At 38.9% G+C, this 17,107-nt stretch overlaps 1 protein-coding gene across 2 annotated transcripts in view; it reads left to right on the forward strand.

The window, feature by feature from the left end:
- The first annotated feature begins 894 nt into the window (after positions 1-894).
- The window catches only part of LOC135706938 (probable serine/threonine-protein kinase cdc7), a 163,477-nt gene continuing 147,264 nt past the window's right edge, over positions 895-17,107 (forward strand). For both annotated transcript variants that reach the window (XM_065228623.1, XM_065228624.1), the window contains exon 1: positions 895-2,197. In XM_065228623.1, the coding sequence (XP_065084695.1) occupies positions 1,975-2,197 (223 nt within the window). In that variant the 5' untranslated portion in view covers positions 895-1,974. The remainder of the gene's footprint in view (positions 2,198-17,107) is intronic.

Genomic DNA, 17,107 nt, shown 5'->3' on the forward strand with positions numbered 1-17,107 from the left:
TAGTGGCTTACTACAAGAAACAGTGACTGGCTTGAAAAAAAGTGACTATATAAATTCGTTTCACGATAAAACATTATCAAATAAAATGGAGATAATATTGACTTAATATAGTGCTGAAGTTTTGCATCCGCCTTAGTCCATCTTACCCTACTGCACATGAATTTGAAGCACATCGCCACAGATTTAATCCCCAAAACAGCTATTTTATGGCCACCCCGGCCGTCCACCATTCCCACAGTGCCATCGATAGAAACTTTCTTCAGCTGTTGCGCTTTGCTGCTTTCTTCTGTTCCCATGAACGCACATGATCATCACCGCAAATACACCCAAACCCCTCTCTTATGATTGCTCATTCGCCTCGTCCGTCGTCTCTCGCCATTCGAACAAGGCTTAACCTCAAAAGTGTAGAATACGAACGCCTTCTTGTTCCACCACTCACGAATTAAAGCAGCAAGCGAAGAAAAAAAAACTTCTCCCCAAAGAGCACAAACAACAATCAAAACACACTTTACCTAGCGAGCATGCTAACATACATAGATCTCCGGGGGGCAGTTGATGGTGGAACTTTTCCTCCGAGGAATTTAAGCTTTCTAGCTTAAGCGGGTTGTAGGACTACCTACCGTATGAATGTGTTAGCGCACGTTATTTGAGCTGGGACTGCAAGTGAGTGTTTGCAGCCGCGGCGGAGAGTTACTCACCAAGAGAAAGAGCGAAAAGCTGACTTGACTGACTGGGTGGTTGAATTGCGGTTCGCTTTGGTGGGATTTTCTTCTTGTGTTTTGGTACACTCTTTCTTATACCCACGCGCGGCTCTCGAAGAAGTGAGTTCCTGCGGACGCTTTTTGGACTCGTCGAATTGTGGTGTCTTGGGGACCTGTTGGCAGCTAGAAAGCAGAATCACCAATCAGATTAGATCGTACCCGCGCCGAGGAAAGAAAGTCTTTTTCCGTCCTCCTCCCAAGAAGTTGACGGGCCTTCTTTCGGACCTCAGCGACTCCACCAGCAGTGTAGTGTAGTGTACGCGCGCATGTGAACGCGTTCAGGTCGCGTGTCTAGTCGGTAGATTATTGGGCATCTCCGAGTGCAAAACGGATAATCTCTTCTCTGAGCTGAAGAGGGTTCTTGAAATTTGATAGTTTGGTTCTACGGATCTAGGTCAGCGGATTTAGTTAAGTGAAGCTCCCAGCAACTGCAAGCGACAACGGAAAGTACAAATGTGAAGAATCATTCGCCAATAGTCAGGAATACAAACTAAGTGAAGGATTTTAGAGCTGCCGAGGAACGTAAATATTGAAAAAAAAAGAATTTATAGTGATTGAAATGTGTGCTCCGAAGAAAATGGGTTTCTTAAATCAAGTGTCGCCAACGATTGGCTTGGTGGGCCTTTAAGGCGAAAAACAACGCAAAGAAACAGTGAATGCTATTAGATAGTACTTATCTGATATCAGAGTTAGAATCTCCTACTACAATAAAACGCAAACGGCAGATAAGCAAGCAGGAAAAGAGACCAGTCCCGCGTGGAGGCCTAACAGATCTAAAACAGTTATAAACGAATTCTTGTTTTCTGTGTCACTTCTTCATCTGTGCGTTCGTGTGTTCTGCGCGGACAGAGCGCGATCTTCCTACCAATCACCGTCTTCATCATCCGCAGCAGCAGCAGCAACAGCAGTAGGCTAAGATTGGTCTCCATAGTGAAGTGAACCTAGAAGAGTGAAGCGAAGCGAATAGACGGAGAAAAAAAAACCGTAAGCCCAAGAGCGAAACGCAACCAAGTGCTGGAAGAGGTATAATAAAATCGAGAAAAATTAGGACACTGTCGTGTGTTCTTTCCCGATTGAGTGAGTGTGTGTGTTGAACAAGTTGTTCGAAAGAGTTACAGTACCTAAGGGGGAAGAAAAAAAAAAACTAAACTTTTCTCTCAATCAGTGGAAGAGGAAATCAATCAAACGCGGCAACTTTAGCGCTCCGACAATAATGACCCAGCCGATGAAAACGAGTGGCAATACTATGGTAAATAGTATTGGGAATAGCATTGGGAACAGTATCAGTGTCGGCATCGGAAACAATCTAGTGAACAATCTATCCAACTCCAACGGCAACGGAATGTTAGTCACCAGTAACGGACCCAGCAGCAACATGAGCACCCCAACGCCGAGCACACCGACCGGCAACAACTGCCAATCGATCCGATATTGCTGTAAGTATACATAGATGTTCTTATTACTGGGTTGATCGTTGCAGAAGCTCCTAAAACGTATGATTTATTACTAAAGGGATTGTTTACAGGGTTTTTGACTGAACATCAATGTAGGTCGACCATTGAATGATGCATCCATAACAAAAAGCAATTGATGGAAATGTTTCATGGTTCTGATACAATTCGTTCCAATGAAGCCATGAAAACGGAATCTAGAATTGAGAAGAACATGGCGACTCAATTTTTTTAAAAGAATGATATTATATCTTTTGCTTTCGGCTCCGTAAAGCTACAGCAATGGAGCCTGATCATACAAGAACAAAATAAAAATAAAACAAAATCTCTTTCACCAATTAAATCATGGTGATGCATAACAATCAATGACCCAGTCAACCAGATTGCATGTATATCAAAGTTGTTTTTATGATATACAAGCATATAAATCTACGAAAAAGTCGAAAGTAATACAGAAATTAGCGGGCAAATTGAGAATTAATTAGTAAAATATTTAATGTGGCATCTTATACGATTTGTTGTATAATAACAAATTCAGTTTGACAAGTATTACGAGTTTATCCAATTTATTTGATAGTCTTGTACGATTCATAACATATTATACAACTTAAACACTATTAAATTCATTCTCATATGCAATTTGGACTTCTGTAGTACCATTAAGGTTCTATCTGTACATTGCTATACAACTTCTGGTTGACTGGGATTGTAGCTGAACAGAAAGAACAAATGTTGGTTGTTGGCTGATTTAAGGTGTAGAAAGAAGATTGACAACAGACTGAATTTAAAGGTGATTAGTCGTTCTTACAACCAACTTTCTCCCCATTATTAAACTTTAAATCAGATGAACAAGAGACCGAACAAAACTTCATTGCACTTTTTTTATATTAGACTGAATAAGGGCTTATCATCTTTGGGTGCGGTGTTTGGTGGATCAATTTCAGCTGTGTAGGATCCATTTAAGGTGAATCCCTGTAAAGTCCTTTTACATGTAAAAATAATAAGGTTTCTATGAATGCACGTGTAGATCTTGAGTTGCGTGCTCTTTAAATTGCGAGGTGTGATGGGAAAATGGACTCTACAAGGAAACACCTTAAGCTTATCAATACTAATGCTGCTGGTGCAGTTAGCAAAGGATTTTTTTTCGGTTGTTGATTCATTTTGATGCTCACTTTAGTGTCATGTTTTGAATGAATTTTACTTAATTTATTACCAAAATGCATCACACGGCTGGCTTGGTAAATACTGTGTTGATTACACTTAAAATGGATGGACGAGTTTCACTGAAACCATTCGATGGATAAGATTTCCTGTATGAGCTGTATTATTCAATCACTATTGAGAAATTTTGAAAAATGGTGAACTGGGGTAATACGTGCCACGGGGTAATAGTACCAACGGCCCTTTTTCTTGTACTCATCACAGACTAGTTGATATGAACGGCTTAATAAATGATAGTTCATCTAGTAATTTTGGGTGAAAAAACTTTAAATTGGTATTGTAAAATTGTTATGTAAACTTGTAGGATATATGAAGCTTCACTTATTCATAGTAACATAAATTTACACTACTTTTTCGAACTGTTTACTCTTTGAAGAGTGGTAGTACAAATGCACGTCCTTTAGTCAACCAATATTAAATTCCATAGCGCCAAGAACAGGTCACAAGACGCATATTTTGATGGTGTAGAGCCATTAGGCCGAACGCCATTAGGCCGAACGCCATTAGGCCGAACGCCATTAGGCCGAACGCCATTAGAACGAACGCCATCAGGCCGAACGCCATTTGGCCGAATTGGTCATCAGGCCAAATGATGCATTAGGCCAAATGGTTCATAAGGCCAAATGGGCCATTAGGCCGAATTTCGAATTTCGCCAAGAACAGGTCACAAGACGCATATTTTGATGGTGTAGAGCCATTAGGCCGAACGCCATTAGGCCGAACACCATTAGGCCGAACGCCATTAGGCCGCACGCCATTAGGCCGAACGCCATTAGGTCGAACGCCATTAGGCCGAACGCCATTAGGCCGAACGCCATTAGACCGAACACCATTAGGCCGAACGCCATTAGGCCGATATTGAAAACATAACACAATCTTGAATATTAGCTTTTGAGTGGTGAGCCCAACCCACTTAAATGCTCTTCATAAGGGATTCCATGGTTTGACAAAATAAAAGTATATTTTTTCTGGAATTATCATTTAAATATTTGAATTGTATTTTTCTAGATAAAAATAAAAATCTTTAATTTTATCAAGATCTCATTCTAAGAAATATAAATTAGCATCCCAAACTCGGTCGTGCTAGCAAACTTTTCTAAATTTGGCAACTCAGATAAAATTTATGATCATGGACGTAGACAAAATTTTAAGAACTGAGACTTGGAAAGATTTGCGATACCTCCGCTGATGCATTTTTATGTAATGATTATTCGTAGAAGATTTTTCCTTCTTTGAATCATGAACAGGTCTTCCGAGTTTCAAGATTTTTTAGATAAATATTTTTCATAGCAGATTTTTCCATCATTGAAACTTTAACGGTTCTTTCTTGGCATATTGCAGCAATGGCTTCTGACATCCTGAATGAACTGTGTATCGACATTATTCTGACAACTTAATTTGTTGTTAATCATTTTCTTAATCTGGAATAATACAGATGCCTCATGATGGAAAGTGAACAACTATTAGAAGTTCGACTTAATAACCCATTCAGCCTAGTGACCCATATTTCCTAATGACTTTCGGTGTATGGACTAACGGCATTTGGTCTAATGACCCATCACCCAGAAAGCTAATCCATTGATTCTTGTTTGAAAACCATCCTTGTTTGATGAGATTCGAGTCTTCTAACTATCAACAAAATGAAGCAAGAATTAATACCCCGTTTACACCATAGCCTATATATCGTGATATAGAGTATTTTGATATCAAACTTCTTACGTATTATTTCCAGTGAAAACTTGATGTACGAACTCTGATATTAAGATAGGCTGAATAACGTTAGATAGGTTGTAGTGTGAACGGAGTATTAGTTCTTGTTTCGTTTTGTTGATAGTTAGAAGACTTGGATCACATGAAACGAGGATGGTCTTGAAACAAGAATCAATGGTTTAGTTTTCCGGGTGATGAGGCCAAATGCCGTTAGACCGAAAGCCATTAGGCAAAATGGGCAAAGATGTCCTCCTTTGATTCTTGAGTAAATCGGATTCCTTTCATTGAAGTAGTTAAGGACTACCCAAGTAACCATCAAAATCCCTCATCTACATTGTTTTGCTATATAAAGCTTATATACGGTTAATAAATCGTGTTGAAGTTGGATTCCGGCCACCATAAATTACTTAAGGTACACCGCGGCAAGTTGAAGTGTGGGGTAAGTTAAAACGGAAGGCGTAACTATTAGTAAAAGTGAATAATCACTAGTTTAAGAGAAGACATAGAAAATCCCGGTCACAAATGCGTTTTCCGAAACATTTAAAGCATTTCAACTTGCCCCACATTTTTACATACACCCCATGGGGTAAATCGAAATGAGAGCATCACATTCTCAATGCAAAAAATCAGTTTAATTGGTTGTAGGACAGCCGGGAAAAATCAATTGCGTTATCCTAACTAATGAAAATACACTGTTTCATGTACACACATTGGGTTAGTTTATTTAATTAAGCTGAATAAGTGCGGAATGAGCCTGCTTTTCGCTGCACAAGGCAATATTTGCCTGCACAAGCTGTTCTGTAGCTAAAACTGATTGCTGAGAAGCTCCATCCGATACATTTTTAAACTGATGTACTGTTGACAATTATGATAACACAAAAATGTACTGCTAACCTCAAGACAGTCGGAAGTACTCTTATTGTGGTCATACTGTGGTCATTTGACCAATACAATACATTTATAATAGGGTTAATTGTCAGCAATAAAATGTGTTTGTATGGTTATTTCATCGTCAGTTCATGGTTATTTTTTATGGACTACACTGCCTACCACCCAAGTAAGTTATAAGTTTTATCGAGTTTTATCATGGTCTACAGAACTCTAGTAAACAGTTACTTGGGCTGAAAAATGCTTTCGTCAACGGTAGACTTTAGGTAGTGATATACAGTGTTAGATCTATTCCCTGCCGCTGATAGTAGGGTAGAGAACTACTGCGGCCTCATCGCCTATTGTGGGCCTATCGAGCAGAAAACTTCAAATAAATCCGTGATTTCAGAGTTAACAAGTCTATTATGCGTTTGGTACGATACTTTAGTTAATAAGCTACCAAACGAAGTCAATAAGAATGCGTGATATAAAAGTTTGCACCCATTATTCCCAAAAACAAAAGAAGCGCTCCAACCGAATCAATTTTTATCTTCATTCGATAGGCCGAGGTGAATTCATTGGCGTTTCAATGGCGTTTCAATGCGTTAGGCCGAGTTTAGAATCCGTAAGCCGAGTTTGACGTCAAGAAGCAGTGTTAGACTTTTGAAAATATCTCAACGATTGGTTTCTCTTTATCAAATCTTACGGAACGTACGGAAAGGTAAATAAATTTGGAAGCCATCAGTAATTACAACATTCCATTTGGTGCTAAAATGCGCTAGATTAAGAAAAAATAAATGCGGGTTGTGCTTAATACGCTGGAAATGGGGTAGTTAACCCTACTTGAGCAAGTCATGCGCGCTCTTCTTTTGTCAGTGAAGGTAGGGTAGCCTCTACGTTAACCCTCCTTCCCTTCTCAAACTGGAAGTTTGGCAAAAGAAGTACTCACTTGATTCATGCTCAATTTCGACTTGTATTCAATTTTCATACTGCATCTCTAGCTAAACAAATTCGCTCCATGTCTCATGTTGATATTAGATTAGTACTTTCCTTTCAACTTTGACAGAGACTGTTTTTGAATAAAGCATTCCAACAGCTACCAAACTTCATGGCAGAATTGAAATCATGGAACGAACGCTTGTTGAGTATTACTTTGTTTTGTGAGAAGCTCATGGAAAGGGATTTCAAGTCAATCAACATACAGTGTATCGCAAAATTAAGCGTTAAGCTTTCCTTAAATTTAATGAAAACAGTTGTACTAGCACAATTTCAGTAGACAGATACCTTTATTTTTAGCTGCTATCTAATCAAACATTTATCGGTTATCGGTGTAGTATTGGGCTTATTTGGTTGAGTGTGTAAGAAGTTAGAGCAATTTTAGAAGAAAAAACGCATTTTTCTCAAAAGCCATATTTTCCGGGAATAACAATGAACCAATCATTTTTTAGTAAATTTGGCTCATTGTAGTTATAATATGCTACTAGTTTTACTATAATTCATCCACTGCAAAAAAAAGTTGAACATCGAGCGTTTTACCAAAATTACTCAAATTTAATACAAGTTCTGCCAATATAGTCCAAAACTATATCGATAAATCCGGAGTGATTTGAGATTTGGGTGTAATTGCTTTTGTAAACAAACGCGCCAATCTCGTTAAAAAACTATACCAAATAACAGAACAATAAATCCTCTACCTGATAGTGTTATACGTTTTCGAAAATGAGGATTTATTCGCGAGAAATCGGTGATTGACGTGTTTGTTTACAAATATGATTACGCCCAAATCTCAAATCACTACGGAAATCAAAACAATACTTGTCACGATTTTTAGAATCCATCTAATGACAGTTGCCCATTCAAGCGCATGTTCAAATTTGAGATGCTGTGTAGTCAAATGAGTTTAAGATCGCAGTAGGCTCTGCTCGAGAGTAGTTGATTTTCGATTTGGCTGTCACGAGTTTGCTTCGGATAGAATTTTCCCTTAGGGCCGTTGAATTTAAGTAAAAGTTTCCAATAATGTCGCGTATTACCACCATACCCTGTGTTCGGTAGTTGGCAAAGTCGTAAACTCGAAAGTGTTTTTAAATAACTGGAAGAGGAGAATCCATTGTGTGCTAAGGAGGATGTGTATGAGCAAGTGCAATCGAAATCAGGCTTGTTACAGATCATTCCGGTGAATCCCGAAATGAGCTGCAAAGCGTAGAGAAAAACAAAAATACGGAACCCATGGATTGGAGGATCAAACTAACATGCTGCTCCAATACTTTTTGCAATCTAAAAAAAAAAATACGTACCGGGATTCAAAAGAACATTTTGAAGCTGGAAGTGTGTGTGTAATACTAATATCCAATTGATAGAGGTGATACATACATGCGAGGCTTATTGTAAGTGAAAGTGACTCTTCAGACTATCTGAAATGGGTTGCTGGATCTGCAATAGAGCTATCACCTTCTAACTCCCGGACTAAAGCTGTCTACAATGACCATAACTGTGTGATTCAACGTTCAACTAAATGTACAATAATTGGTCTTGCATTCTTATTGGTTTCGGCGCTTTATCCATGTAAACATGGATTTTACATTTTTACTACTTTACCAACACCTACAAATACCTAGACGGGTTTTCTTTTAGATCTTTTCACATACATTCAGCGTGGTGATTTTGTTGAATGTACTGATTGATTTTGAAATTCAGCATACCTCCTCCAAATCTAGCAAATATCAGCGACATGAACTCGTAAGCAAAAGAAACGCACTTATACTTTTTTAACCATTTGGTGGTAGTTAGGGCTGGCAAATGTCATTTTCAATTGAAGATCTCACGCGATATTTGCAGAGATACTTCTGTCACTATCATTGGATCAGAAAACGATAATAGAGATTTTCTTCAAAATCTCATCGATTTTTTTTTTGTCATGACAGAACATGCTAGCTATTAAAGTTACTTGTACCGAGGAAATTTTAAAAATGTATTCACTTCACCGATTACATACGGTTGTTTGCTTAAATTCATCTTAATCAGTTAGAAATGTTGATGTCAAAACCACATAAGAATTAATCTCATGAGTGCTTGATCATTGAAAAATGACAAGAAAGCTAATGATAGGTAGTTTCATCTCGTGATAGTGAGAGGTCCTGTTTTCTCATCGTCACATGATGGCCGTGATATTTACCAGCTCTGGTGGTAGTGTATTGTACCCCGTTTCACTGTGAAGTTTCTAGGTTGCGCATCAAGTGGATATATTCACTACTTAAGTAACAATTAGAGTTTTATGAGGGTTCTGGAAACCATGATTTAAACTTGTAGAATGCTTTAAAACCATGATAAAACTTACAATGTTACTTGGGTAGACTGTTCGTAGCATCAGTAAGTTGCCTATCTTGCCAATTGAGAGTCTTTGTTTTGGGTCTAGCATGTAAAATTTATTTAATTAACTGGCAATGAGAAGGTGAGCATACAGCCAACTCTCCCTTGCTCGAAATTGAAGGGACTATTTTGGAACAATTTGATTCGCCCTCCTTCTTCGTGGATGGTTGATCATACGCTTTTACAACAAAAAAAAAATGTATAGACTATAGACACTTACCAACATCTCACCCTTATACTTATGCACTTTACCATTCAGTCTAAGGTCTGATTGTCCTTTGCTGTACTCATAGTTCGTCTCCATTCCATTCGACGCGTTTTAAATTCCAGTGGCTGGTAGGTGCCTCAGTACCTGAACCTTCATTGGATCAATCTTGACATTGGATCATAGGTGAGTGATCATTTTCGGAGTGCAATCTTCGATCCTCATTTCATCCAAGTTGGGACTAGTCCCTAGATCCTAGTCCCAACGTAATCTTGTGAACTCATGCCTCCCGTTAAGCTTAATCAGGTCAGTGTTATCGTCATCCCAACGAGTCTCACAGGATCAGCGGAGGGGAACATTTATCTCACTCTTGCTATTTCATTTATCCCGACAATCGTGTTGAATGAAGTGGAACATAGTTATCAGCTCGAACTAAATTTATCATAAAATTCGGTTAACATTTTTTTTTTTAAATACACAATGAGTCTATTATTGATCATTCAAAAAAATTAAACTATATTAAGAAATATGTCTGCCATGCGCTTATTCGATTTTAACCTCAAAATATGAGCCTGTGCTTAAAATACTTTATTTATATTGATGAAGATTCAAAGGCCCCACAACAAGTTTAAAGTTTGTATCAATATTTTAACGAATTCTTTTTAAATTTTACAAATAGATATCACTCTATCTTTAATTGTAGATGACCTAATGCTGTCCAAACTGAATATTTGCTGACTAAAACAAGTGTTAAACAGCCTATTTCTGTTGTGATGAAGTTGATCTTCTTCTTGGCATTCTACGCTTCTGTAGCGAGCGTTTAGCTGATTCTCAAAATAGTATTCTAGATGCACTTCTTTAGTTACCATTAGAGAGCTTTCTATGCCAACCAATGCATGAATTTGTGTATTGTGTGGCAAGTACAATGATAGTATATGCCCAGGGAAGTTGAGAAAATTTTCAACCCGAAAGACTTCTTCGACCGAAGTGGTATCCGAACTCACCGCCTCCAGCTTGGTTATACCATAGAGGTAACTCTAAGACCAGAAGGTCCCGAAGAAACGTGCTCAACTTTTTGGCTCAGCTCTGGTACTCTCTTCGGTCCCAAGCTAATCGATGCACCCCTCGAAAGGTAGGAAAATCCACGAACCCATCATTTTATTTGTCAAACTTTCATATCGAATCAAAAGAAACATAATGTAGTACTAGAATGGGGTACGTTAATCGATTTGCTTGGGACCAATTGGTTAGTCAAGTAGTGAGCCAATTTAAAATCGTTAGTTTCCACTGGTTGGTAATACTGTGTATTTACTGACTATGCTATCTGATACACTTTATGGGTACACATTTAACCAGCATGGTAGCAGGGTAATCGGGGTAACATCACCAGCATGGTAGCAGGGTTATGATTACGTATTTCTAAAGCCTCACACACATTGCATCTGTTAGTAATAGTAATAGCAAGAACACATTAAATTTTGATAACATTTGGACATGTAGAACCAAAATAAGAACGACCCTAATGATATTTAGAAATCTAAAGGGTGTTAAAGATCGAAATGAGCCACACAAAAACAGCTGTATCTTTGTTGATGTCACCATATAACTTAAGAATTGAATTGAATATTATTTTGATAATACTAATTAAATGTTAACAGTGTTAAGGATCTATGATGAGCAGCATCCCGATTTACAATTTAAAACCTTTTGCGTGAAACCTAAAGTTTCGGCAATCTTGACCATTTGATACACAGATTCATATTTTTGGGTTATCAGTCCAGGTATCATTAGCAGGGCTGGAAAGTGCCTCAGAATATTTGCAAAGCAACTTTGTGAATGCATCGAACAACACTCGATAAAGAGAGTGTTGTTCTCCCATTTGCTTCGCACACTCTTTTCCAACTAATCTTCGAGAAAGCGATCGACACAAAGAGCGTTACACTCCGTGCGGCGCAGGGAGCGAATAAAATACAACAAGCAGCTAGTGTCTTCTTTGAGTTCTTTGCTTACCACGATTGAATGCATAGGATATGAAGAAGTACATAACGAAGAAGAATTTAGTCTTTTTGCTGGGTTTTCCATTTGTAGCCGTACACTAAGTGGCGCTCTTTGCGCCGGAGTGCTCGGAGCGGTGGCTACACTTTGCGTTTTCGTTATTTCTGGGTGTGTGTTTTTCTTCTCTTCTCCGCTGCCGTACACTTACGCATGGTGAAATACTAGCAAACTTTGTGTTTACTTGATTCTCACTTTGTGGATTTAAAAAAATTCAGTAGATCTCCAAAAGGTAGCACCATTAGCAGTAAAAGGGATGCCAACCTTTTCCATAATTTCTAAGAAAATTAGGTACATGAATAGTCGTAACTAAAGGTAGTATGGGAAACTACAGGAATCAATATTAATAATCGCTTAGGTTTGCATTGTCGGATACCAATTTCGTTGTTTTTGCCTTCTCCGAAATTCAATTTCCATTCTGCTCTAAAGCTTTGATAACAAGATTCCAAATCTGATTAGTCTGAATCATACTAACATCACAAACATGGACGGATGGTGATACAATGATGTGCCCCGTTCCTCTAAGTCATCGACAAAACTCTCAGAACCCACACAACAACAAAGCCTCATTCTGCTGTTCATTTACCGACCTCACTCTCTCACTCCAACCCCCTCCCCCCGAAGGAATTATCTGCTCCTTATCAGCTGTGATATTTTCTTGCCCACTACACCCCACCTTCATGCCCCTTTCTGTTTAACCCCCGGTCCCATCCCACACGGCTCAATCAATGGGCAAGGTGATTTTGATTTCATATTTGGCTAGAATAAACTTGTAGTCATGTGGTCGTCCGAGTCAGCAGCAGTTGATAAGTGTCGGACCAAATAGCTTACGATGGCATTCCCCTTGTGTGGAGCGGAGCACTGATACAAACAACGCTTGGAGATTAGATTTTCAAGACAGTCTCGGTTGCACAGAACACTTGTTCGCTGTCAGCAACCGACTGGGCCCCACTACGTATTACTACGTGGACAAATTTACACTCATGTAAACAACAATGTTCTTTCGGAAACAGAGGTTGTGCGGCCGGGAGGCTTATCAGTAGAAGCCATTGACAGGAGCTTCTGACAGGTAGGCGGACAACTGTACTGTGTAGATCAGTGTAACTAATCTGAGTATGGGATAATTTACACCTTCAACTTGCTCATTTACTCTGGTCTCTCTTCAATTGTCGAATAACTTGCCCATTATTCGGAAATCTCAACACTTGCATAGACGGGAATTTCTACAAATTCTTTCCACTTAATAGCCAAAGCACTTCTTTTGTACGCCAGCAAAGGCCAGAAGAGAAAATAGAAAATTTCTCCACCAGCTTTCTTTCTCGACTTTTTATTGCATTTTCTGTTTTCAACTCGTTACCTTTGCTCGCGAGTAGTGCACACACACCCATTCACACTCGCACTCACACCTGGCCTAGCCATATATACTAAGCGCGTACTGCTTTCGCATGTCGTTCCTCTGCTCTGCTCTGCCTGCTGCGATGGTTCATGCATGCCCATCTTTATCTCGATATCGTAGCGTCGCTGGCATGGCTTGCTAAGCTCGCTCCTCGGCATCAGCAGTCAACGGAACGACGAGAAAAGAAAAGAAGCAAGATCTTCCACAGCCTGCTGCCAGCGCGCGCGATCGTTGCATTTGGGGAGGAAAGCTTCTGTATGTCTCTCGAAAAACCCCTCCGTGTATCCCCTGAAGCTTGATCTCCATCAAGGAGCAAAATGCTGCAACAAAAGAAGAAAGAAGTTTCTTTCAATCGTCGTTTCAAAAGCGAACCTGATGAGGAGAAATCAGCAGCAGCATTTCTCCTTGCCCATCTGCTGCTCTCCCGATGATGAAGAGGGTTGATAACTTGAAACCTAGCACAACTACTACCGTTGTTGGTGGGTAGGTACTAGTATTTCTATACAGTAACAACAGCGGGACCAGTAGTAAACCACTGCATTGGAGGTTAGTTGCCTTTCGATTGAGGCACATACTACAGCAGCTATTATAGGTACTTGAAGCTTCGTTGGCTCATCCATCCGACTGACTATAGTCGCACGTACGGGTGGTAGGCATGCGATCAGTAAGTAAGAAGTAACTGCGCGGCCGCCAGATCCGGGTCACCTTCTTGCTTTCTTTCTTTCACTATTTCTTGGGGTGGCTTCTCGCGTGTTGGGATGGGCAGAGGTGGGAGGGGGTAACAATTTAACATGGCCTGGACGGGGCTCCCTTAAAATTATAATTTAAAAATGTTCAAAAATGTCAGAGTAGTGTTTAAGGAATTCATGTTCTCCTTGACTGCACATTTAGAATATTTCATGTAAATTTAGGTGCTCTGAGAGTGACATATACGAACGTCAATTTTGACATAAATTTGAGTCATAACAGACGCGAAATGTAGCTTAATCAAACGTACTTTTCTTCGAGCAACGGACTTTTCAGTCTCGGAGCACTTAATATTACATGACATGTTTGTTTACGTCTCATCTTTTATGTCAAAGATGGATTCAATCACGTATAAAATTAGTTATTTCTCTTTGTGTGTGTGTGTGTCAACTGCTTTCATTATCTTTACGCTTGCCCTCTACTAAGAATTGATTGAGTTTATCCACTGTGGTTGGTGGAAATTTTTCAATGCTACACACTTAGAAATAATCGTTAACATGTTTACCGAAATCTCAACAGCTGAACTGTTTGGTAAAATTTAGGTAGTTCAGCTTAATTGTTACAAAGACAGGATTTGTTTTTTTTAATAAGGTTTAACCTGCTTTGAAATTATGTTTAAGTAAAACAGGCTTTAAAATTAAGGTCAAAGTTTTACCAAACGTCAGCTGTTGAGATTTCGGTTAAATATTACCGAACATGGTAATAATTTCTGAGTGTGATAATTTCCAACCTGAAATTGATCATCCGGACGGGTAGTCGAACCTGTTACCTCCAGCATGGATTTCTTTAGAATTGTACCTTAACCGACTTGTCTTATGTGAGGAATTCAGATGGCCATTTATAACCTATATATGACTAATTAATATGATTAATTAAATGGTGAATCAGTGGCCTTGTTGTTATATTGAGAGGTCTTGTGCTGTTCATTTATGGAACTGTTACATTTGGAGACAGTTGGGCAACATACCAGATGTGGATGCAAAGGAATTCGATGTTAATTTTAGGGATTTTCTTTGAGTAAACCCAAATCATGTCGATTACATGTCTAAAGGTCTTTCGAACCCGATTTCAGAGATTTGCATGGAAAGAAATTTGAATATAATGCTCAGAAGGCTTCACAAGTATCAATTTAGAATTTAATACAGTATACGACTAGAAGACCACGTTTGAAATTCAAAGAATTCTTAAAACCTTGTACAAAACTAGCAATGTTACTTCAGTTTGGAGACAAGTCCAGTAAAATACTGAAACATGACATGCAGTTATTATTTTGGAAGTCGATCCACAGGACTTTCTCATACAAGCCGAGAAAATTTCGGAAGTGGGGCCTGAACACACATTTATACTGAGCTTGCAATGTAAGTTCTGAAGGAGTTTGTACAGAAAGTTCTAAAAATCATCCAATTAAGTCTATGGGCCTTACCTTTGAAGCCCATTGAACTTATCACCATGATTCACTGGACATCTCGGTTGAGGCCTTACTTAATAATTAAGCCTTCTGAGATCGTCTTTCATGTGGTCAGTACCAGTGCTGATAAAAATCATTCCTTCTACACTAAACTTAGCTGGAAACGAAGACAACCTCAACAGATCGACCAACTACCTGCATGAATTTGAATTTTGACATAAAAACATTCTCTTGATCAAGGCAACCTCTGAGTATCGCAGTCAAATTTTGTTTTTGTGTGCATTCGTGGTTCATTATCGTTCGTTTTCATCCTGGTGGGGATGATTTTGAGAATCAAAAGAAAAATAATTACTTTCATATTACACAAATGTAGCGCTGTAGAACGAGTTGTGCTGGCTTTTACACATGATCTATGGAAAAATATTGCCTCATGCTGAATTGATGATAACATCGAGGTTTTAGGCTCTGGGGTATTTGAAAAAACTACAAAGGACAGCCCTATGGGGTTGTACGCAATGGTGACGTAGGGCTACGTGGTCTTATGTAATAAATGTTATTTTTTAACTGCAGCAGGAGCTTGTGTTTTGTGTAGGAATAGGAATTAGAGCGGGGTTCTCTCTGTTTATACTATGATTGCCCTGAAAAAAAAACCTTTTGATATGAAATTTAGTTGGGACATGTTCAGAAATTTAACTCTTTTGGAAAATCTTGGTGGCCCTGAAAAGAGCCGATGGTAGTACAGGCCTAAAGCCTTTGGAAGATGATAATTATTTTTATTTATTTTTGTTTTTTGAGAGGTATGGATGCTATCCACTACGCCGGGATCACCTTTGGAAGATGATGATGACGTGTAGGCAGCTGGATCTGCAAATCATACCGGACAATCCCATATTCTTCGGTTCAATGATTGGGCACTTGCAAGAGTCTCGCCCCGTCTGCTGTTGGACAGGGGTTGAACTGGTGTCTGCGACATGTCGGAAGGCCGCAGAATATCAGTTGTGCACTAGACTGATGCAAAATTTTAAACTTTCGCTCCACGGTGTTCAAACGGTTTCAAACCGGTTAGCCTCCGAAAGTTTATATGGAAATTACTATGGGAAAACAAAACTTTTTGTTCATTGTCTATTAGCCCTTTTACATATTGTACCGTTAACAAGTTCTATCGCTATTCTTATGGAAAATTTTCTCAGCTACAGCTTGCAGAAGATCGTTTTTTAGCCAAGCGTCAAACTGAATATTTATTAATTGATTAAGAGATTGATAATCTTATTGCATGATTAAGCAGTTCTAGATAGAGCTGGAACTAGGGCGTAACAGCTTTTGTAAACAATGACTTCTCTTGATGATTTCTCGAAAGTCATGACCCTCCCTGGCAAACCAACATCACTGTCGAGTAGGGGAAGACTTCCTGTAGGCGTACCTTGAGTTCATAGAAATCAACGAGAGAAGTCATTGTTTACAAAAGCTGTTACGCCCTAATTCCAGCTCTATCTAGAGTTGTATCAAGGGCAACACTGTATTCTGCAGTGGGACATAGTAGCCATGATTTTTGTGATCTATTATAAGCCCTAGAAACACCTATGTTGCTTGCTGAACAGTTGATTGAGCATAATCATATGACATCAGTGACTGGAATCAATAATAACTTATGTTCCTTACATGTAATCGAAAAGTAGTTTTGCACAAAGTTGTACCTGAGAAAATTTTCATCAAGCGCAGCTATCATTTTCTTAAGCAGAGTGAACTGTTGAATTTTGAGATAGATATGAACCAAAATTTTGGTTTTCCCATAGTTATTTCGATATAAACTTCAAATGCTTTGTACCAAGTCAGTTTCTTACTAAATAAGTTCAAATTTTGGGAGGCTAATCAAGGTCCAATTCGGAACCGTTTGAGCACTGTGGAGCGAAAATTTCAAATTTT

The sequence above is a fragment of the Ochlerotatus camptorhynchus genome, unplaced genomic scaffold (assembly GCF_037179485.1).
Source record: "Ochlerotatus camptorhynchus isolate MF236.1 unplaced genomic scaffold, CSIRO-AGI_Acam_v1.1 ptg000298l, whole genome shotgun sequence".
NCBI classification, from domain to species: domain Eukaryota; kingdom Metazoa; phylum Arthropoda; class Insecta; order Diptera; family Culicidae; genus Ochlerotatus; species Ochlerotatus camptorhynchus.